Raw genomic sequence first — 23,102 nt, 5'->3', positions numbered from 1 at the left:
CTGAGAAAGTTACGGCTTTGTCCGGGAATCGAACTTGCTACCCCAGATCCGTGACGAGCACGGTTGTCCCCGGCGCCGAAATAGCGCTTGAGGTACGCGGTGAGCTACTGGAGCTCCCCTCGATTTTTTTTTTATGTTCGAAGCTTGTGCCATCGAACGAAGCTTCGAAGCTTCGAAGTATTTAAGACAGCCCTAAAATGCTCTGTGTGTCCCTCTCTATCTCTCTCTCTCCCTCTCTCCCTCTATCTCTCTCTCTCTCCCTCGCAGCCAGGAACACTCGCATATCACTGTCATCACTGCACACGCCCGTATTCCGATCCGTGCAATAATAATCACGGGTATATATTGTCATTTGAAACAAGTTACCAATGCATTGCCCGTGGGATTATGCCCCCCGCGGCGAAATTAATTAGTATCCCCCTCAATCTCTCTAAAAACAGTCGCAGACTGTGTGGGTGACTGTCACTCAAAGCGCTTATGGGCGGAGCCCATCCAATAACAAAAAAAGATTATGCTTTTGAGTAGGGGTGCACCGATATATCGGTCGGGTATCGGTATCGGCCGATAAGTGCCTTGTTGACTGCCATCGGCCGATAAGCTCGAATGTGCCGATGGCAGTGGCCGATAAAGATCAGCCAATTTGTGTCGCGTCAATCTGGTCTGAAAAAAGTTTCAGTCAAGCGACCTGCCCACACAAGCTACTAGGGATGGGTACCGAATTCGGTACTTTTGAGGTACCGAACCGAAACACGTCGGTACTACCGAGTATCGATTCAAGTGAGATACAGAGATCTTTATTTTTTTTTTTACCTTTTTTCTTTTCATGTCAACGTTCACACGCACAATATATGCTTACCTAGGATTTGACTTGATTCAACAACAAAGCAGTCGGAGCAATGGCACACACGACGACTGACGTAGGTCAATTACATTTCTTGAGACTAAAGTACAGAAAAAAGGTACCGTTGGGTACCGGTATCGATTCACAGGTACCGGTACCGTATCGGTTCAAATGTGAAAGGTACCCATCCCTACAAGCTACTAGGCTTGGGCGGTATGACTTTTTTCATACCGTTATACCTTGATTGCCTAATACCGCGGTGCACGGTATATGACGGTATGACTTTCATTCATCAGCGGGGGGGGGGGGGGGGGGGCAACCCAACCCGAACCCGTGTTACCAAGTAAACAAATCATCGTCAGCTCTCAGAATGGTAGTCCCGCACCGGTAGAAGCCTGCACCGTTTTAGCGTTAGCATCTAGCCTATAGCCATGGCAGACTATTTGATTCCTTAAGGGCTAGAAATTGCCTGGGTTTTGGTGATATGCTCCCGAAATGCTCCCGTTGTTTGGCTACTTCTATGTGCAGTGAAAACTACTCGAATGCTTTATAACCTAGTCATTGATTTAGTTCAGGGTAATCTAAGATTAGCCGCAGAGCTAACGCTAGTTAGCGTGAGCTAACGCTAGTTATTCAAGCTCAGTAGCTCACAGAGAGAGATAAACAGCTGACAGCGGATAGTACAGGACGGTACAAATACAATAAAAAGGCGGGTGGGGGCTGTTGTGTAAACCTTGTACTCTTTAGTTCACATATAATAAGAGACGGATTATTTGCTTGCTCCACCAGTGCACCACTCGACACCAACTCTCGTCACAACGCTTTACGGTATTTTCACAGCACTGTCGCAACATTACCGTAAAACGTGAACACCGTTGTGACCCACTCGCTCCACTAGAGCGGTCTCGCCCTCTGCTGGCGCATGTGTGCACTACACTCCGTGTGTGCACTACACTCAAAACTCTGTTTCACTGTTATAGAAACTGAAGCGCATCTGTGATTTTGACGGTGACGACGGTATTGATTTTCAATACCGTCGGTATCTCTAAATACCCCGGTATACCTTAATACTGTCATACCGCCCAAGCCTACAAGCTACTGCATCAAAGTTACTACTTATGATTAACAAAGGCATTCGTTTTGTGGCATTAACGTTATATTAGTTACACGTTCAATAACATCAGCGTATTTACTCGACCATAGCAAGCATTACTCATTCATATCTCTCACTTCCTTCCTTTGCTCAGAGAGCCTGTACTGAATTGTACCCATTCTGCAATCTGTTAATAAAGTTTTCAATCAGACAATGTATAGAAAAGCTTTTATTATAACATTCGTTGCAGTAAAATCATTATGCCTCGTTTAGTACTCCTGCGGAGCGCTGGTAGTCTACTCGTGGGCCGCGGGGAGCTAGCGTTATTAGCTTTGTTGTTGATCTCTCAAATCAATGGCGGACTTCCCGGAAGTAAAAAACGAATAAGCGCTTGCCGATTGGTGGTAAGAACAGCAGAGGCAGGTACAAGCAGTGTGATGTAATTGGCAGAATCGACTGTCAATCTAAATTGTTCTGTTGCCGTCTACCTGCATTGCTTTGGTTGAGAGAGATAGTGCTCTCTTATTAAAACTAATAAACAAGTCTTGAGCAAGACAAGTTAGTCTGTTATGAAAGCCAGTGAGTATTGTATGACTCAGACTTCAGCAATAATCATGACTCATGAGCATTATAAAATAAAAACACACATGGCATGGTGGAATTAATACCATAAACATATTTCTTGATGTTTCCTTTTTTTAAGTAAGTAAAGAGGCCTATGTTCATATCGGTGAGCACAATTTGTAACACAAAAAGAGAGACGTGTAGCCTATTTATTTATTTAATATTTTATTTATTCATTTTATTATTATTCTTTTATTTATTGCCATGCCTAAAATAATAGTCAAGCATAGGGCTAAAACATTTTCATAAACAATAATATATTTTTTTGTTATATGGTTATAATAAAAGCTTTTCTATACATTTGTCTGATTGATTGATTGAAAACTTTATTAACAGATTGCAGAATGGGTACAATACAGTACAGCTCAATGGACTGGAGGCTTTTTTACATAAGGGTCCTCCATTTTCAAATCATCAAAACATTTAGAGACATACAAATATACAGTAGTTTCATAAAAAAAAAATATATATATATATATATATATATATATATAAAAGAATTATAATAATAATTATTGAATTTTTTTTACAAATATCGGTATTGGCCGATTGTGTTAGTTGAACAATTGGTATCGGTGGCAAATTTTCATATCGGTGCATCCCTACTTTTGAGTAGTTAACCTGTTCCCCCCCACGGGGTCGGTACCGACCCCTTTTGATATTATTATCATATATTAATATTTTTATGAGTGATGCAATAAATTAGAGTTTTTTAAATCAAACGTTTTCAAGTATTATTATCACTACTATGTCACAAATACATGTAGAATGTAAAACGTTAGGTTGGCAATAGTTTAGCAATAGGTTAAAGGTGTACTTATATCGTTTTAAGTTTTTATTTTGCAATCGTTTTTTGACCCGGAAACGGAAATGGAAATGTTGAACCATGGGAATTGGAATCTTTTTGTGGCCATTTTGAAGAGGGGATTCGTAGCTATCGTTCAGCGTTGGAATTTCTCCGTTCTACACTTCCTGTGGTCCACTATGGTGGTTCAAAGTTCAGCGTTCTGAATGAAACATATCAATAATTGTTATGATTCGCGATAATAAGCTACAAAAGGTAACGTTTTTGACAAATATTGAAACGCAGTCAGTTTCTCCACACTATTGTTATCATGTAGGAAGAATTAGATCTGAAATTAGTTACAAAATGGTTATACTGTGGGGGAAATAAAATAATACAGTCGATTACAGTAAATATCAGTATCTGTTATTATTATGCAAGCCTGGTGATACTATATCCAAATTGAACTCGGCCATTTGAAAGATACTATATGTATATATATATATAAATGTGCGAATTGGCTATAATAAGGTAATGTATAAGCATATATTCTATATTCTATAATAATATTTCAAATTGCATTGGTCCGGATGGGAGAATTCAGTACTGTATCTACAGAACCTTCAGTTTGATCATCTTCCCTTTATTAATTTCCTTAGATCTTTTGTACACATGATCTCAAGAGGGTACTGAATGAGCTCAGTGGCAGTTTTTTAAGTTTGGTCATTATTATCATGGTTTTATTCACTGTCAAAGATGAAAGAAAAATCATAATTCATATTTTCCTTTGTTTCATCACAATTTAAGCAAGCCTAGTAATAGACACAATATTTCTGACACTGAGAATACATTCATTGAGGTCCATAGATGTTCCTAGATACCAAGAATATGCAAATAGCCCTTGTAGAAGTGGAGCAATATTCCATTTACCTAGGTATACATTTTATGCAGATTTTCACCTGGGGTGGAGCATTTTTTTTTTAAACCTTACAGATGTGTTCCATAGACTCACAGGAATTGTGTAAAGTTGCCCAAATAGTGCAAGGAATAGCAATGCATGTCCTTGCGTCGCCGTCTTTACAAGCCTATACGCGCATTTTCCTGAACCGATTACGCGATAGCCCACCTCTCCCTTAACCCGCATGTGCAAACTCAGCCAACATCACAACAACAATGGCATCGTACAGAGTAGTTGCGTTCGTGTTACAGAAGCTATTGAGCTTGATCGGGCTTTTACAGCTAAATGTACTGCGCCTGTACAGTCGACAACAGTCGACAACAGATTGACATCTACCTTAATCCGCATGCGCAAACCCAGTCAACAAAAAATAAAAATGATACATATATGTCTTATATGTCTAGATATGTCCTGGCTAGAAGTGTTTATTAAACTGTGATGAAATACACGATACTAGCTAGAGATTAGCGACGCATCACATATAGCGGGCCTTTTTCTGAAAACCCAAGTAGTAGCCAAGCACATACTGTTCCATAGCATACGCCTTCAGTTGATCATGACAAATCCTCTCTTACCTTGACGATTAAAAAGCCTCCATAATTTAGTAAATATGGCTGGTGTTGAGATTTGCAATGCCAGCTGTACCCAGCCAGCTAGCGTTGATGCTATTCAATGCTATCAACATTAGCTAAATAGCTAACCAACTAAATACAATAGACAGTGGTATCCTGAGGTAACGTTAAATACAGACAACTTTTGCTACAATAAGACAGTGGTATCCTGAGGTAACGTTAAATACAGACAACGTTTGCTAGTCGAAAGGACTGGACACAGGGACAAGTTAAACATCAATCAATTAATTTAATACAACAGGTATCATATTATATACGGCTTTGACACGCTCTCTCTCCTGCCGATTAAAATCCTCCATCATCGATTGCTTGTAGATGCATTTTGCACATGTGAGCCGCGGTCTCTCTCCCCTCTCCTTTGGAAAAACTAGCGTGAGCTCAAAAGCACAGAACCGGATGGCACAAGTTGTTCCACTAGTGAAAACAACTATAGCACTTCCGGTCGGGGGTTTTCAAAATAAAAGAGCGACGTCTAAAACAGGAAAGACATTTATTTTGTACATTTGTGGCACGAACTTATTTTTTTTTTTTTTACGGAAAACTTTTTTTATATGAAAACTAAATGAAAACGAAAAAGATCGAAATCATTTTCGTCTGGACATGGCCTAAGTGTTAAATGACGACTTTGTTATTTTAAAATCTGGACCCTATTTTTCTGTGGGGTCTAAAAATTAATAATGGGCACAAATTATTTTTGTAATTGGTCCAGTATTGAGGGAGATCGCTTCAGCCAGCCGGGCAAACATGAACGTCAAAGAGCTTATTTTAAAAGAGCTTATTTTGGCCACTGACAGGCCTAGACTGTTATAATAAGTGTCTGACAACAGTATGTAAAGGAACCCTACATAATTAGACCTTTGTTCTGTATTTACGCTTCTTCTGGTCTCTGTTTATCCATTCCACTATCTGTGGTCAGGGACGTGTTTTCTGATGTTTACAAAAGAAGTTGCGAAGGGGAAATGTATCTAGATAAATAAATAACAAATAAATATAAATAATTTATAGATATTTTATAATCTGTCATGACTCAGTTGATATTTTGCACATACCTTATAATACTATAGTGATTGTTTTTGCATTATCCTGTCAAGCTTTCGTGTGTGTGTATACTGATGCCACGTCTTTTAGACAACACGCCGCTTTCTGTACTCTCAACAATCTTCTAATCTTCCTCACCGACTCACTCAAGTTTCGGTAACACTTTATAATAACACTCAGTTATAAGACCTTTATAAGGTATTTGTAGATAATGAACTAATCATGAACAAATCATTTTTATACATTTGTAAATTATTATTAGATCATTTATAACTATATTTGTATAACATTTACAAATTAGTTCTACATTATTTATAACTCATTATCAACATTGTTTGTACTTGATTTGTTCATCATTAAATAATGTTGTTTAATGTGTAGTAACACATTTGTAGATGCTTTGAAAAATGGATATGAAAAAACGACTATACTGTACCTCCATTTATTTGTTCATGTTCAACAAATGATTTGTTAAGACATTCATAAAACATCTATAAATCATTTGCAGATGGTATTGTGTGCCCTAATCTATCTATCTAATCTATCTTTCTGACAGCCATTACTGATAAGGAATTACTGTTTCGTAAGTAACATGGGTCCCATTCCCTCCATTCTGCAGTAAATACAAAACATTTTCTTGTATCCTGTTCCCAAAAGTTTGCCAATATCACTTACAGCACCTTTAAATCATCAACTAATTGATTAGTCAGTGAAGAAATGTCTTTAGTCGAGGGTAGCCCAAGAGTAAATACACACACACACACATACTGAAGTGCTGTGTTGTGTCCCAGGAGCTGGAGTGTGCGGTGTCTGTGGAGGAAGATAACAGACAGGAGTGGACCTTCACCCTCTATGACTTCGACAACAATGGCAAAGTCACCAGGGAGGTAAGATCTGCTTACTTCACCCATATATTGGACCTCACTGATCAACAAGCAATAGGACCTTCGCACACTTCTGGATTTGTCCTCTTCCATTCACACTAGTTCAAACAATCCTTCTCATGCTGCTGTCAGAACCACAGAAGCAATAGCATGTACGAGTTACACCAAACCATCTCAATCAATAAATACTGCTAAAGGAACTGAATTCGGCCCCCCCCCCCCCCCCCCCACCCCTTCAAGATACCTAGTGGTTTTGCCTCTGCCTTGTTGAGACATCTGAGGGCCTAGTTAAAAAAATTATCCTTATATATTTTTTTTTGTCTTTTTTTGTGAGCGACTTGAAACATCTGTGAAGAGACTGAAGCTGTCATCCCCGCGGTTTGGTTCTCTCCATGTTGTCTTGGGCTCCGCCCGCGGCCCCCCGCAAGCTCCTGAGATGCTAGGCGGCGGCTTGGGAAAGGAGGAGGGGGGAGGGAATGGGGGAAAAAACTACTTTCTTCTCCAGCTCATTTTTTAAAGAAAAGATATTTCTTCACACGTGTAAGAAAAAATGGAAGGCAACTAAAAATGACATGGGAGGCTTTTTATTTTTATTTATACTTTTCTTTCTTAACTATGCCTGTGTGTCTGAAAACGGTAATGGGAGCCACTCCCTGAAGGGCTCATAATAGTTCTTCTTGCTGCTAGTGTGATGATGATGGGGAAACACACCTTTTTTCTTCTTTTGAGTTGGGGGAAGGGGGGGGGGGGGGTAATAGGTTTTTAATATTTTATTTGAGTACAATAGGTTTTTAATATGAAGGTGTTAACGCCTGGTTAATTTACAACAGTTGTGTGTGTGTGTGTGTGCTTTCATTTGTAGAGGTGGGATATGGGCTAGACGGACAGACTGCTTAGTGTGATTGTGACTCTGTGAGGAACAAAAAAGGAGAAATTAACAAAGTCGACAGCGTGTGCAGCCGTCCTCCCAACAGCCCTGACATCTCTATCTGCTTGTCCTCTCCTCCTACCTACCTTCCATTAGCGCGCACCCCCCGCCCCTATCACCTCGTGTTCACAACCCCAGCCAATCGTTTTACCAGGAAAAGCTGATCTTAAAAACGGACTTTGACATAAGTACAGCTCTTCAATGTTGTTTGTTGTTGTCTGAACGTTGTCTGTTACTTTAGTGCTATACTATAATCTCCCCCGACTGCTAGTGTTGAAAACAAAAGTGAGTTATTCCGCTGATGTTCTTCCTCCCTCTCTCTCTCTCTCTCTCTCTCTCTCTCTCTCTCTCTCTCTCTCTCTCTCTCTCTCTCTCTCTCTCTCTCTCTCTCTCTCTCTCTCTCATCTCAGGACATCACCAGCCTGCTCCACACCATCTACGAGGTGGTGGATGCCTCTGTCAACCATTCCCCCAGCAGCAGCAAGACCCTGCGGGTCAAACTGTCTGTGGCGCCCGACTCGAGCCAGAGGTGGCGAAGCTGTACGCAAGGTGCTGCAGGTAAAGGCAGGATGCACTGGGGTGGTTCAGCTGGGGGGCAGGATCACTGGGGGGGGGGCGGTGGTGGAATAGGGTGGGGTTTGATGATTTGTGCGTGCTGTCAGGCGCCATTTCTCCTCCTCTCCTTCTCTCTCCGCTGTCGTTCCTCCGCCTCTCCCACGCAATGGGGTTCATTTTAATGACAGGAGGAATGATGGAGGCAAGGGAGGGAGAGAAGGACCCCCCAAGTGCCTTCAAATAGTCTGAAAGAAACCTTAAGAGATGAGTCCTTTTGATAACCAGCATCCATTTGTCTTTTTCTCCAATGTGCTTTTCCCCCTCTTTTTTCTTTTTGAAACACCAACACCCCGCAGCCCCTTCTCTCGTCCTCCTGCTCAGAGCTGTCGCGAAAATATAGCTACGTTCAACTTAACTTTTCAAAACTGACGACTCTGTAAACAAGTATTGAGTGGATAGAGAGAAACGTCTTAAAAATATATATTCCAGTCCTGTTGTTTTGGCTATTTATATCCATGGAACGATTTAAACAGAAGTGGTGCTTTGAAAATAGCACCTGACTGCCTTCATGCTAATTTCAACCTGTATCAGATCTTGCACCATTAATAAACTATCTGTGGTGCAAGTTCTTTTTATTTGTATTCTTTCTTTTATTTTTTATTTGTTTCATGTCTTGGAGTTGAAAATAGCATAAATGAAGCATTGTTGTTTTTTCCCCTTTTTATATCTTCAAAGTTAAAGGCTGCAAACAAAGATTTCTTTCTTCTGAGACCTGAGGCCCAGTCCACACGATCACAGTTATTTTTGACACAGAGGTTTTCAAAAAAATAATCCTCCATACACACGAGTGGTTAAAAAAAATAACCGCATACTCACGCAACTGTAAAATCCGTTACTATCCTAAAGTTCTCTTGCCATTCTTCTTCCATCATGACCTCATTCTCGAAATTATCCCACCAGCTAGAGGTCCGACCTGGTCTCGTCCAGAACCTCCGCTGGCGAGCTCGTTGCCGATGTCTTCGTGCGGTTGTGTTTGGGGTAGCAAGGTTTCCCATTAATTACCTAGACTGTGGCAGCCCGCAGTGGCAGTGGTAGTAGTCGTAATAGTAATCCACTATATCTTTTTATTTTCTAAAAAATAAACCAGTTCAACACAGGTAACCACTTTTGCTTAATTTCTTTGATGGCTCAAATGTATGCTCTAGTCCAGTGGTTCCCAAACCTCTCCTCGAGACACCCCAGCCATTCCATGTATTTGTTAAATTCCACCACCAGCACACCTTGATTCAACTAATAAAGGGCTAGTTAAGTTGAATCAGGTGTGCTGGTGGTGGAATTTAACAAATACATTGAACGGCTGGGGTGCTTCAAGGAGAGGATTGGGAAGCACTAGTCTAGTAGATTCTGTGTTTTGAGCACAAAGTTCATCATAGATCTAGCCTCTTTATTTTGCTCTCAAAGTGCACCAGATTGATGCATTTAACTTTAAAATGTACACACACAAAAAAGTTACGGGGGAGCATGCCCCCGGACCCCCCTAGAGGGTCGGGGGTCCACCCCCCATAGTCTCTGAAAATCCTGTGGGAAACACTGGGGTAGCAAACAAGAGGAGCAGTAGCCTTCTTCGATGCTCGTCCAAGCGCCTCCGTTCGTGCAAAATGTTCATCAACTGAACATGACATCCATAAACAGCCGACAGCATACCAATCAGTACCAGCAACTTCCTCACTTCCATTTTAGTCGACCTAAACAATCACGTAGCCTCCCTGTTCAAACCTTGCAGTCGTAGAAGATAGCTGGCTCTGCTCTAATCTCTCTACCACATGTTCGGTTGTTATTGTTTGCGACAGTCTGCCGTAAACATGGGAAATAATTGCGACAGCTCTGCCGTAAACACTGGAATATAATCTCGGTTACTATGTCCACACACGCAACCACTGAAACCGGGATTCACCCAAAACTTCACCCTGGACTCTGGTTTCAAATAATCACGGTTGCAGTGTTCCAAAAACCCGGTTGCGTGTGGACGAACAGTGCAACCGCTAACATTAAATCACTGTTACATAAAATCCCGCGTTCGTGTGGACTGGGCCTGAGACTGTTACAGTGTGATGTGTGTGACTGTTACAGTTTGATGTGTGTGGCTGTGCAGCTCACTTTGATAATAGCTCTATCTCTCTCTCTCTCTCTCTCTCTCTCTCTCTCTCTCTCTCTCTCTCTCTCTCTCTCTCTCTCTCTCTCAGACATGCCCCACGCCAGACAGAAAGCCGACAAGTGCATAGAGGACCCAAAGAGTGCAGAGAAGAAGTCTCGAGCTCTCCTCAGGTAAAGCCTCTTCCTCTGTGCCTTTAGAAAATCGACAGAAGCCTAGCAAGCCCAGCAATGCCTTGTGAAACAGTTTGGTCAATCCAAATAGCTTTGTAAACGAAACTGATACATGACCTCTACTGTCCTTCACTGTGAATGTACATGACACACCCGTCTCATTGACATTAGATGATTAAGGATGACAACGTAATCTGAAAAAGCAGATTCTTTGTCTGAGGAATTAAATTCATAACGAGGGACGCTTGTATTGAAGCGGACTGACAATAGGGTGCTGAACACAGTATATCGCATGCTCTGTTCTCACCTGCTGTCTTAACAAGACGTGCTATTTGTGCCGCCAGGCGCCACCACAGTGACCACCACACCCAGCAAGGCTGCCAGCGCCACTGTGTGGATGAGAACCTGGAGCGCCGAAACCACTATTTGGACCTGGCAGGAATCGAAAACTACACATCCCGCTTTGGAACTGGTGAGTGGGCCGGGCCCAGGTCAACAGTGGAAGGAGGGAGGGAGGGAGGGAGGAAGAGAGGGAGAGAAAGAGAGAGAGAGACCGCTGGCCCTTTGAAGCTGCCTCCAGAGGCCCTCATTACTGCAGCACCTGCTTGGAGCTATTAGGTGTACTACCAGGCCACCGTAACTCTGGCCAGCAAAAACATCTGGGTCCAGGCAGGCACAATACATCATGTGTTCGGGCCTGAGACCCATCACCTATATGGGCTGTTGTGAAGTGAGTTATGATGTCCAATAAGCAGCGGCCTTGATCTGACTGTCAGTGGTGACACAGTGATTATTTTAATGTGGCCCCCGTTAGCAGAGTGTTAACAGAGATCTACTCAATGCATTTATCCTGTGAAAGAATGGACCCTGAAAATGAAAGTGCCAAAAGAATGATGAATCCAATGAAGCCGGGTTAGACGAGCCCGGTGTAGTCGTTTGCACATAATGGGTTACTTATTCTGAGTTGTGTCCGTCTCCCCTCACAGCCCCCGCCGCGGAGCCGGCCAAGGCAGAGCCGCAGACCCGGTCGTCCAACCAGACCAGGTCCCGCTCTCACGAGCCTGAGAACGGCCACTCCTACTCCCACCACCGCCGCTCGCAGACTGTCATGGAAAGCGTCGGCCCGGACGGCCCATGTCCTGCACGGCCGCGGGGCCAAGACTCGGGAAAACACAGCATCCGCTCCCCAAAAAGCCACAGCCGCATCCCGCCCACACAGACCAGCAACAGGGTGATGCGGAGCCGAGGGGCACCCCCTCCTCCGACTCTGCCCAGCCAGACTCCCCCCCACCAGTCCACAGCCCCCTACCGCAAGCACAAACAGCGCTCCAAGGAGAGCCACGGCTACCGGGTGCTCGGCTCTCTGGGCCCCTCGGGGCCCGTGGTAGAAAAGGAACAGGTGAGAGACCTGCCCAGTGTGCTACTCTATGAGGGGGGACTGGCACAAGTGGTGCAGCGGCACGAGCACCACCACCACCACGAACACCACCACCACTACCACCACTTTTACCAGTCCTGAACCTGCCTGGCCCAGCCCAGCCCAACTCAGCAGCCCCCGCAACCCCACTAAGCTCCACCGAGCCAGCAGACAGGGACTGCACAAAGGCTCCTTCCTGCACCACACATAAGCCCAGCCCACGCAAGTCCAGCCAGGATGGTAGCAGGGGAGCTAAACCTCTGCCACAGGAGCTGGCACTGTGGGGGGCTGTGGGAGGATATAAGGGTTGACACAAGGACACCATAAGTGCAGGCCAGCGCTGAGATGTTGGGATGTTATGAAGAGCTGGTCCAGACATACAGAGGGCCTCTGGTTCTGAAGGCAGCAGGACAGTGTCTCAGTACCACTGTGGTGTCAGGAACCAGGGTCATGGCTGGGCTATGGTGAATGGAGGCAGAGATGAGCTGCATAAAGGAAAGAAGTGGGCTGCCACTGCCTCTTTATCCCACAAGCTGAAGAACTATATGACTCCAAACCCAGCACCACCAATCCTTTCAGACCACTAAAGCCACAACGGTTTTGAATGGGGAAGGAGGGCCACTAGAGGCAGAAAGACTGTGATGTATAACAGATAAAATATATGAAGGAATAGTTATAGGTGAAGCAGGGCACAGTGTCTTGGGTGTGTATGTGAGAGTGTATGCTGATGATGCAAATGTATTAAATGCTGTATTGTGGGTGTCTGTGTGTGTGTGTGCGGCGTGTGTGTGTGTGTGTGCGTGTGCGTGCGTCATGACACCACTGTCACCATTAAATGAATGCCACTTGAAGAGTACACTATTTGGTGTAGTAGTATTAAAAGGCAGGCTGTCAGGCTGTGGCATCCAAGATGAAAATGAAGATTCTGACTCTTACACGCAATACCCTGAAAGGCATATGAAAAAGGAAACAAACAATGTCGGAATGTCAATATTAAAGTGAGAATATAGAAGACCCGATTCAGCTGCTACCTCTAGTTTTATCCTAATTGTCGGTTTTATTATTATTATTATTATTATTATTATTATTATTATTATTATTATTATTATTATTATTATTATTATTATTATTATTATTATTGTTATTATTATAAATTACTTTGTATCAGAATTCAGATTTATTTTGAGGGGGAAAAAACAAGAGAAAAGAAAATCAACCATGCCACAATGTGCAGTAATGTTAGTGTTGAAAAGTAAAACCTTTATTACTCAACATTGTATGTACAAGGTTATATATTGTGTTATCAACATTATAAGCTTTATTGATCATGTGATATGTTTGTATTCACAATCTGAAGCTTCCCTGTTTGTTTTCTTCCGTTCACACCCAGGTTTTATAAAGACCACTAGAGAGTCTCATTTTGACCAGAATATACACAACTCCGGCTAATGTCATGTAGCACCCCCCCCCCTCCCCCTCTCTCTCTCTCTCTCTCTCTCTCTCTCTCTCTCTCTCTCTCTCTCTCTCTCTCTCTCTCTCTCTCTCTCTCTCTCTCTCTCTCTCTCTCTCTATCTCTCTCTCTCTCTCTCTCTCTCTCTCTCTCTCTCTCTCTCTCTCTCTCTCTCTCTCTCTCTCTCTCTCTCTCTCTCTCTATCTTTCTCTCTATCCCTCTCTCTCTATTTCTCTCTCTCTTTCTCCTCAAGCACTAGCTGATCATTGCACACACAGTCAGGCTAGCCCCAGTTCCGTGGTTTGGCCAGCGAGGACTCAATGCACCAGACGGTGCAAGTAGTTGACCTATGCAGACACACTGTGTTTCGTCAAGAAATGTTGGTAATACTTTACAGACAGACGGGATAGGACTGCTGATGGAGATGTATAGTGTGTCTTTGTGATGAAACAAAACATCCAAAAATCAATCCAATGAAATAGGCACGAGGAGAAGCGGAAGTCAGTGAATTTGGCTCTGTTCCTCAATTCCAGACTGGGTCCTCAAGTAAAGTATTACCAATATTTCTGTAGAGATTAAGACCATTGACATAACCCAATCATACATCAGTCAGCTTGGTACTTGGTCCTTCGGCTTAGTGGCAGCCCCCCCCCCCCCCGCCCCCCCTGGCCTGATAGGAGTCACATGACTGCCCCCTCTGTCCTGGGACATCCTCTTGTCCCTCAGCTGTCAGCAGGTATGTCACCGTGTTGCCATGTGTCTCCGGGGCTCAGCCAAACAGACTGTGGGCAGAGGCTCTCCCAGCTGTCTCATTCCACTGGTGCTGGATGACACCGGGCCGGCCTGCAGGCTCCACCAGGCCTATAACTCACCACTGGTGCTGGATGACACCGGGCCCGGCCTGCAGGCTCCACCAGGCCTATAACTCACCACTGGTGCTGGATGACACCGGGCCCGGCCTGCAGGCTCCACCAGGCCTATAACTCACCACTGGTGCTGGATGACACCGGGCCCGGCCTGCAGGCTCCACCAGGCCTATAACTCACCACTGGTGCTGGATGACACCGGGGCCGGCCTGCAGGCTCCACCAGGCCTATAACTCACCACTGGTGCTGGATGACACCGGCCCGGCCTGCAGGCTCCACCAGGCCTATAACTCACCACTGGTGCTGGATGACACCGGGCCGGCCTGCAGGCTCCACCAGGCCTATAACTCACCACTGGTGCTGGATGACACCGGGCCCGGCCTGCAGGCTCCACCAGGCCTATAACTCACCACTGGTGCTGGATGACACCGGGCCGGCCTGCAGGCTCCACCAGGCCTATAACTCACCACTGGTGCTGGATGACACCGGGCCCGGCCTGCAGGCTCCACCAGGCCTATAACTCACCACTGGTGCTGGATGACACCGGGCCCGGCCTGCAGGCTCCACCAGGCCTATAACTCACCACTGGTGCTGGATGACACCGGGCCGGCCTGCAGGCTCCACCAGGCCTATAACTCACCACTGGTGCTGGATGACACCGGGCCCGGCCTGCAGGCTCCACCAGGCCTATAACTCACCACTGGTGCTGGATGACACCGGGCCGGCCTGCAGGCTCCACCAGGCCTATAACTCACCACTGCTGGCCTGCTGTCAGGACCAGCCAGGGCTCTCTGCCTCTCCCATACCCAGGGTGCCTTGTAAGCACCACCACCACCAACAATAACAACACCACCACCACACTGCTCTTATTACAGTCCATATGCTGGATTCTGGTCTCCTGTGGCCATTAATCTGTCTCATCTGGCCTGGGAAATGTTAATAAAGTCAATGTGAAGAAAACAGTCCGTACAGTAGATAGTTACTGACTATATTTCTCCAGGTGTGCTGATGTTCGGCTCAGGAGTGTATATGAACTACAGTTTTAAGCTAACCTCTTAGCTAGCCTGCCCCTCATGTCTGTTCCAATGCATTTCCAGTGGACTGTGTGTGTGTTTTGCATGCCAGGCCTGTCCTCAGGCCTTGCGGTGCCTCTCACAGCTGCATGCTGTCTGTTAGCGGAGGCACCAGGGAGACTAGCTTCCCCGTGGGACCCCGTCGGACGGCACCCCATCCCCAAGGGGATCGCAGCTGCACCCCATACCATCGCTGGCATCTCCCAGCACCATAACTCTTCTTTGTTGACCCCCACCCCACCCACATCGAGGGTGTTGAAGCCAGCACCTGGCTCTGCCCGTAGAATTACGTGGAGAGTTTGGAATGGACCCCCTGCTGGTATTAATGGATGGCGCTGCTATGGCAGAGGACTGTCTGTCCTTCAGGGTGGTCTAATTGGACATGGTGTGTGTGAGTGGGTCGGGGGGCTTCTGGAGCATTCAGGTGGCGGACGTCTCCTTGGCCCATCCCGGAGCTGGAGGACTGAAGTGAGTGCAGACAGCCCAGTGATACACGGCTCTCCTCGGACGCCGTAGCTAACGGCTATTCAAGGTTATTCTCTTCCTCAGACACAGCACACTCACCGTCCGGCCTCCATCTTCTCCCCATCACCACGGTCAGATAAATGGGGCCGTGTGCGTAGTGTTGTGTCAGCGGGGCATCAGCCATGAAATTCCTCTCAGAAGGACACTTATTTAAAAGCCAAGGATGCGTCCGCTGTAATAACTCCCAATAGATACGGCCATATTCTCTCCTGCTGAAAAGGACTGTCACTATTCGTTGTAGCCAGGATGACCATTTCACTACCTGAAGCCTGTTTTCCACCACTAGGTTTTGTATCTGTTTATCTATTTTTTTGTTGTTGTTGTTTGTTTTGTTAAACTGATGTATATAGTGTATGGACTGCAGAAAGGTTATACCGGTATCACGTAGCAGGAATATAAGGCTTATTTATGATAACTGAACGAAGTGTCTGTCAAGCGATCTCACTTGCCTAATGTCTACTAGCACTCCACTATCCACTGTGCCAACCCCAGCTAATAAGTGTCTCTCTTTCTCTCTCCCTCTATTTCACTTTTGGTGCTTGTTGTAAAAAGTCTATAGCTGTTTCTCTATAGCACAACTGTTTTTTTTCTGTGCTACTTCCCCATTTCTTCTCCCTTGTGTTTTTTTTGTATGACTTTGTTTAGGTTAAATAGATGTTTTTTTTCTTTTTTATTAATTGCTTTATTTATTTGATAGCAGAACTGTGCCAAGGGAAATCCCCTTTTTATTAAAGTATGAACCTGTTCCATATACGCTGACTACTGGCTTCTTTTCGTATACTGGGTTGTGGGTGTTATTTGTGTCAGTAGTACTATACAATATGTATAAGAGTATTACCATATCTTCTACAGTTTGCATATCAGTGTTTGTTTGAACCGATGCGCCGCCTGTGGTCCTCTATGCGGATGGACTTTCTTTCGCTTTTATCACCTCGTTGTGGCACATAATTATTTTCCAGTGGATCAGGTACCTTTTTATCTGCTATGTGTGTTTTGATGAGCCGGGGTGTGTGTGTTTGTTTGATGTGGGTGACATGGGGAACATCCTTTTCCATCCTACCCATGGAGTCACAGAGGGCTTCCCAAATCTGTCTGGCCACAGCTGCCAGAGCCATGCTGTACACTCCCTCCACTTTCATAATGCGGCTTAGGCGCTTATCTCTGGTTTGGGGACGACCGCAGAGTATCCGCCTCTTGGCAATGCGTGACCTGCCTTTGTTTGCACCCAAAATACAGCTATATTTAAATGAGCAAGCGTGGCATATCGGCTGTGCCTCAGTATCAACATGACGGGGGGGGGGGGGGGGTTCTATTCCGACACATCTCCCCACGCTATTTTCTGCAGCCGCTTTCTTCATTTCACCTTTTCGGCACATCAGTCATATCCTTGCCTACCCGATGGATGCACCCGGAGACACATAATCTAGTGGTCGTTAGTGATGGGTGAACATGGCGATGCACACGCAGACACAGACACAGGCATTTGGATCCATGAAATTCCTCTCACTTTGAAATCATATTATGTATCGTCAATGCACAAATATAAACCCTTATGTAAACAAGACGAAAGTCTTTTTCTGGTCTGCATTCTCTTAGCAGTTGTTTGTATTGAGCCGTATATTGTACCCATTCTGCAAACTGTTAATAAAGTTTTCAATCAATCAATCAATCAACCTACCCCGACTTTCAGGGGCTACAGTATTTAATTCCCCCTCTCGAGTGCCCCAGTATACCTTCTAGGGTTTTGCTGGCATGGAGTCACCTGTAAATCCTCCAGTGATTGTTTTCAAGTTCAAGTTTCTTTAATAGTTGTCATACAGAAAGAAGTACAGAATACTTTTATACAAAATGCTTCTTACTGTGAGTGTGTTTAGAAATTAGAACCATCGAACACCACCAAACGCTGCCACCCACAGGGAAGCTGACCACACGGATCAATATCTTGTAACGAGGTCAGAAGGTTAGTATGACAAAGTTGGGATACATGATACTGTTGAAGAATCCCTTTTGGTTGCCCCAAACAATAGATGAATTCACACCTACGGTAGCTGAGAGGCCAAGGGCTACAGCCCCCACCCGTCTCTGATACTTAAGATCAATAAGTCTCCGCCTATTCTTCAGTGTGTCTCCTACAGTAGCTGGCCAGAGGAGAGGACTCCTTTTAGCCCATTTAACCCACATGCATTTTGTATTAATTGTTTTTACTATTAAACCTATTTTGATCAGAATATCTGTCTACGATATTATCGACGAGTCCGTTTTCCACCACAATACACATTGTATACATTACGAACACTGCCCGCTGTAGCTATCACAGCTGTTACAGTAAGTAATTACTCTGTAGTAGGCCTTCAGAGGGGGGAGCTCCACTACCACATCACACAGAGGTACTTAAGGCTCTGATTTGAAATGATTTATTCACTTCTGCTAATAACTGTTCCACTGCCCAAGAGGATAATTGATTAATGTGTTAGCTGTAGCCTATGTAATGAGATGACTAAGCACACATTAAAACACCTAATTAGATCCATCTCACAAATGAATGATGATATGTATGAAGGATGGGCATATAAACTGAGCACAGAATGGCCTAATTTAAGTAATCATGTTATATCCTAGGCATAATGCATATTTGTGAACAAGGACAACTCTTTCCCAAAGCCAGAAAGCAGGGAACAAACACCTTTGATGTCATCAGGTATGAAGACTGGAGCTCCATAGATGGTGACTGGGAGACTGGTTTTATAGTTACTACAAAAATTTACTTTATTATATTATATAGGTGCAAGCCTGAACATTTACCCTGGATGCTCTGCTTTTAATGTTTACTCTCTTTCTCAATTCGTCGTCTATGGAGCAGCTCCAGACTTTATACCTGATGATGTCACAAGTATAAATATTAACTCTCTGGCTTCAGTGGAGGACCCTGATGTAAACAAGACGATGAATTGAAAATGGGGGACCCTGATGTAAACAAGACGAAAGTCTTTCTCTGGTCTGCATCCCCTTAACAATTGTATGTATTGAGCTGTACTGTACTGTACCCATTCTGCAATCTGTTAATAAACTTTTCAATCAATCAATCAATCAATCAGTTGTGTACTGTCCTCGGCCACAGGAGTAATACAAAGGATTTCTTAAAAAAGGTACCCTTTAAGGTTTCGACAGTTAATTATTTAGTGATTTTAAAATCACCTTTCCACCCCTAGATGGTTACTGGATACATTACTGCATTCACATTTATACATTGGTTTTTGATTAAAGTAAATCGATCTAAAGATGTCAGTGTTCATGATTGCATTGATCTGAAGCAAGATAATTAAATGGAATATGGACAAAATCGCCTAAGAATCTATACCCCGATATAGTCGGGTATGGTGCTAACACAAGCAATACACTTTGATAAGGGATTTTGTTTGCCATAATTGGAATTGGGTCTTTCCCCAGAAATGATAGGCTAGGAATTGGATCTTTCCCCAGAAATGATAGGCCAGAAATGGTTTGTGACAAAACCATTGTCACAATCATTTTGACCTTCTTTGTGAAAAATGGAACATTTGCCAGACATGGCAATAGCAAAGAAGCCGTGTCCTACTACAGTGTCATGTTTAATTTGTGTTGTTGAGAAATGGGGGGGGGGGAGGGAGTGTTGATGGTGGTGGGGTGGAATTGAGCCCAATTTTGTGTTGCCAGTAGCAGAGAAGCAATGATATTGACTCAAATATGGGAAAATGAGAGGCTGCCATATGCGTTCGCAATGCTTTGTCTCCGGCAGATAGGCATAGAGCTTTGAAGTACAGATTGGCACAGTGGGGTGCGAGCTTCTGTGGAGGCGAGATGCTAAACGCTAAGGATGAGGAGGACATGAGGTACTCCTATTACCAATACAGGAGCATAGAGAAAAAAGCAAATCCAATGATAATGTACATCTGTTCCAGCGTATTTATGGGCTTAAAAAAAAAGATCTTGCAGGATAAGTGGGCCCCTTTTTCTTACAGTATCTCAGGACTTCAAAGCTGATTCGCTTTGGATAATGCAAATGATCAGAATATGCCGACTCCTGCCTACTCAAGAGCATGAAAAGGAAGAGAGGAGGGGGGAGGGGAGTGGGGGATTAAAGCCTTTTATGTCGGGAGAGAAGAGTAAAAATAAAGCACTTCAATAATTGTCAAGTTCATTGAATTAAGAAACAAGCTGACAAAAGCTAAAGTTCAGTTTACCTGTGCCGGGTAGTCACTTTTTGCTTTTGACATTTGACCTATCTCAAGCTCTGTCCTCTTTTCTTGATCCTCCAATCACAACTGTTCCTTCCCTCAGACCAGCAAAGCGAGGGACGCAACCGCTATGATTGGAGGATCAAGAAAATAAGGTGGAGCTTGAGATAGGTCAAGTGGTCGGATCAAGCCCATCCTATCACTCAGTAGACCATGAGGGAGTCATCATGATGATGGGTTTGATTGATTGATTGAAAACTTTATTAACAGATTGTAGAATGGGTACAATACAGTACGGCTCAATACACACAATTGTTAAGGGGATGCAGACCAGAGAAAGACTTTTGTCTTGTTTACATCAGGGTCCCCCATTTTCAATTCGTTTGCGAACAGGTTTTATATACAAGGCTTTAGGCTCATGTGCGAAACATGTCACCCGTGTTTATGTCTAAAGAAAAACACAGACGTTTAAAGAGAGGGTCAAATACCTCGGTACAAGCTACATATATGAGCACTTCTGTAGGCAACACTCTAACCAAGTTGTGGACTCGATGCCATGTTTCCAACGTAACAGAATACACACAACCCCTTCTGTGACGTACATGGGTACGTGGGTTGGTCATTACCATTATTACTGTATTTATGACACCATCAGAACATCAGGTTAGTATATTTAATGTGTTATGTTTTGTATGTGATGTGTGTGTGTCTGTGCATGATGGCTAATGCTGTCTCTTCTTCTCTTCCTGCCAGGTGCCGCCCGTCCCTACACTGAAGAGTGCTGATTGCCTAATGAGTGACAGCTGATGGCAATCACCTCGAGAGGGGTGGGTGGACAAATACCTGACAGCACACACACATCGGGGCGCCTCATTCTGTCAATTGCCAGTGACCAGAGTGGAGTGAGGTTGCCATTGTTAACCACTGTTGTGTGGGATATATATATTGTTGGCCACTTTGGATTCATCCTACACTGTGAGCTATATGGTTAGAGTGGTGATTCATCCTACACTCTAAGTATTAGGGTTAAAGTGGTGTTCATCCTACACTGTGAGCTGCATGGTTAGAGTGGTGTTTCTTTGTTTATCCAGGTGAGCTTGTACCTTTAAGTATATATGTGTAGATATTGTTGGCCTTTTTAGATTCGTCCTACACTGTGAGCTATATGGTTGGAGTGGTGATTCATCCTACACTCTAGACATTGGGGTTAGAGTGGTGTTCATCCTACGCTGTGAGCTGCATGGTTGGAGTGGTGTTTCTTTGTATAACCAGGTAAGCTTGGTTGTGTCTTATGGCACTTGTGGTTATTTGTGGATAGCCCTGGTTGTCTTGTTGCTGGGTGGTTCCCAGATTGCCAGCCACGTGGCATGTGGTTGTGTGTTTGGTGTTTGACTTGTTTATTGTTGTACTTGCCTTGTTTGTTCTCCCATTTTCCCTTTTCCCTGTTTGTTTGTGTGTTTGTGGGATTGCTTCCCCTCCTTGGAATGATAAGTCGGTGGAGGTTTGAGTTCCTACCCTATGCAATAAATATAGTTTGCTGTTTTGGAGAAGCGCCTTGTGTACGTTGTTGCCTACCTGCCCGGGACTATTTTGAAAGCATTTACTGAGAGAGGCTGTTTTTGTTCATGTGCAGCCGGCTCCAGTTACTATTTTGTGTGGTCAACAGACCTTTGTACATGACACCCTCAGATAAAAAACTGTAAAGTTTACCATTGTAAGAAGAATACAGTCTTCTTCATGATGAGGGAAGACAAGTCTTTCGACCGAGTGCTAGCCACAGGCCTTGCCAAGCACACATATAGCGACCAGAACGATTTACAATAAACTGTCCTACTCTCCTAAACAAACACACAACCCCACAGCTAGGTGAGGGTTTACACATCGTATCCCCAATATGTAACAGTGAATAAACACACAGTTTGTAACAAACAGGGACCTTTTATTTAGTAACAAAATTATATGTTGGAGAGGGGAAGGGGACAGGGGTAAACGGGGAGAGTCACTAGCGGCGCCTGCCGTGTGCAGCGCTGTGCTTGCCCCCACAGGGAGCCGGCCCTACTGTCACCTCCGGGCGTGGTGCGGCTGGCTGCGGCGGACGAGGCACTCCCTCCACTTTTGGCCTTCTTTGACGAAGGCCCAGCAGCGGCAGCGGTGGTGGCGGAGGCAATGGTCGCGGTCCTCTGCCGGCGTTGTTTTCGTCGGCCATCACTGGTGGCATCGGGTCGGGGGAAATGGGGTTGGAGCACAGAGCGCTCCTCCTCCATCTCTCTGCAGGCAGCCGTCATCTGTTGCATGGCTGACCCGAACAGCCCAGCATCGGAGAGGGGGGCCGTGAGCAGGGGAATCCTCTTCTGTTCCGGCACCCTCGCCTGCTCCAGCCAAAGGTGGCGCTGGGATAGAGTGGCCAGGGCGTGCCCCTTCCCGGCAGCTATCGCCTGCAGCTGGGTAAGGTGCAGGATGGCTCCAGCCGCTTGGGCGTGAAGATATTGATGATGGTCATCCAATACCGACCCGCCCGCCATCATCCCCGACATGTAGCGCGCTAGTTGCGCAATGTTAGATGTCGCAGCTAGGCTCTGAGTTGCGGCGATGTATGCCTGGTCACTCCAATTAGCCATCTGCCTAGCCGATTTCCCTTGGGGAACCGGCTTCCGCAACGGCTCCCACACCACTTCGGGACAAAGTATGGATGTCATCGGGCTATCAAGCCGAGGCACCCCGTCCTTTAGTCCCTGGACCAAACCCGCCACTCACGTGACTGGCACGTAGGCGGGGGTAAGGCCGGGAGATTACCTGTCCCTGTTTCACGTAGGCCTCCATTGAAGGGAAGAATGGGCAGACAACGCCCGTCTCTCTCACAGGACGACGTTGCCAGAGATTACCTATCATGTCATC

The 23,102-nt window shown here is 44.9% G+C and overlaps 1 protein-coding gene across 1 annotated transcript in view; it reads left to right on the top strand.

The window, feature by feature from the left end:
- Positions 1-13,547, top strand: part of nkd1 (NKD inhibitor of WNT signaling pathway 1) — a 70,943-nt gene extending 57,396 nt beyond the window's left edge. The window contains exons 6-10 of the mRNA XM_084337867.1: positions 6,762-6,857; positions 8,193-8,340; positions 10,581-10,662; positions 11,007-11,134; positions 11,649-13,547. Coding sequence (XP_084193993.1) covers positions 6,762-6,857; positions 8,193-8,340; positions 10,581-10,662; positions 11,007-11,134; positions 11,649-12,181 — 987 coding nt within the window. The 3' untranslated portion in view covers positions 12,182-13,547. The remainder of the gene's footprint in view (positions 1-6,761; positions 6,858-8,192; positions 8,341-10,580; positions 10,663-11,006; positions 11,135-11,648) is intronic.
- Positions 13,548-23,102: the final 9,555 nt, after the last annotated feature.

This window comes from Notolepis coatsorum (assembly GCF_963971535.1).
Source record: "Notolepis coatsorum genome assembly, chromosome: 20".
NCBI classification, from domain to species: domain Eukaryota; kingdom Metazoa; phylum Chordata; class Actinopteri; order Aulopiformes; family Paralepididae; genus Notolepis; species Notolepis coatsorum.
Note: the sequence above shows the minus strand (reverse complement) of the source record. Positions and strands in the feature narration are given on the sequence as shown.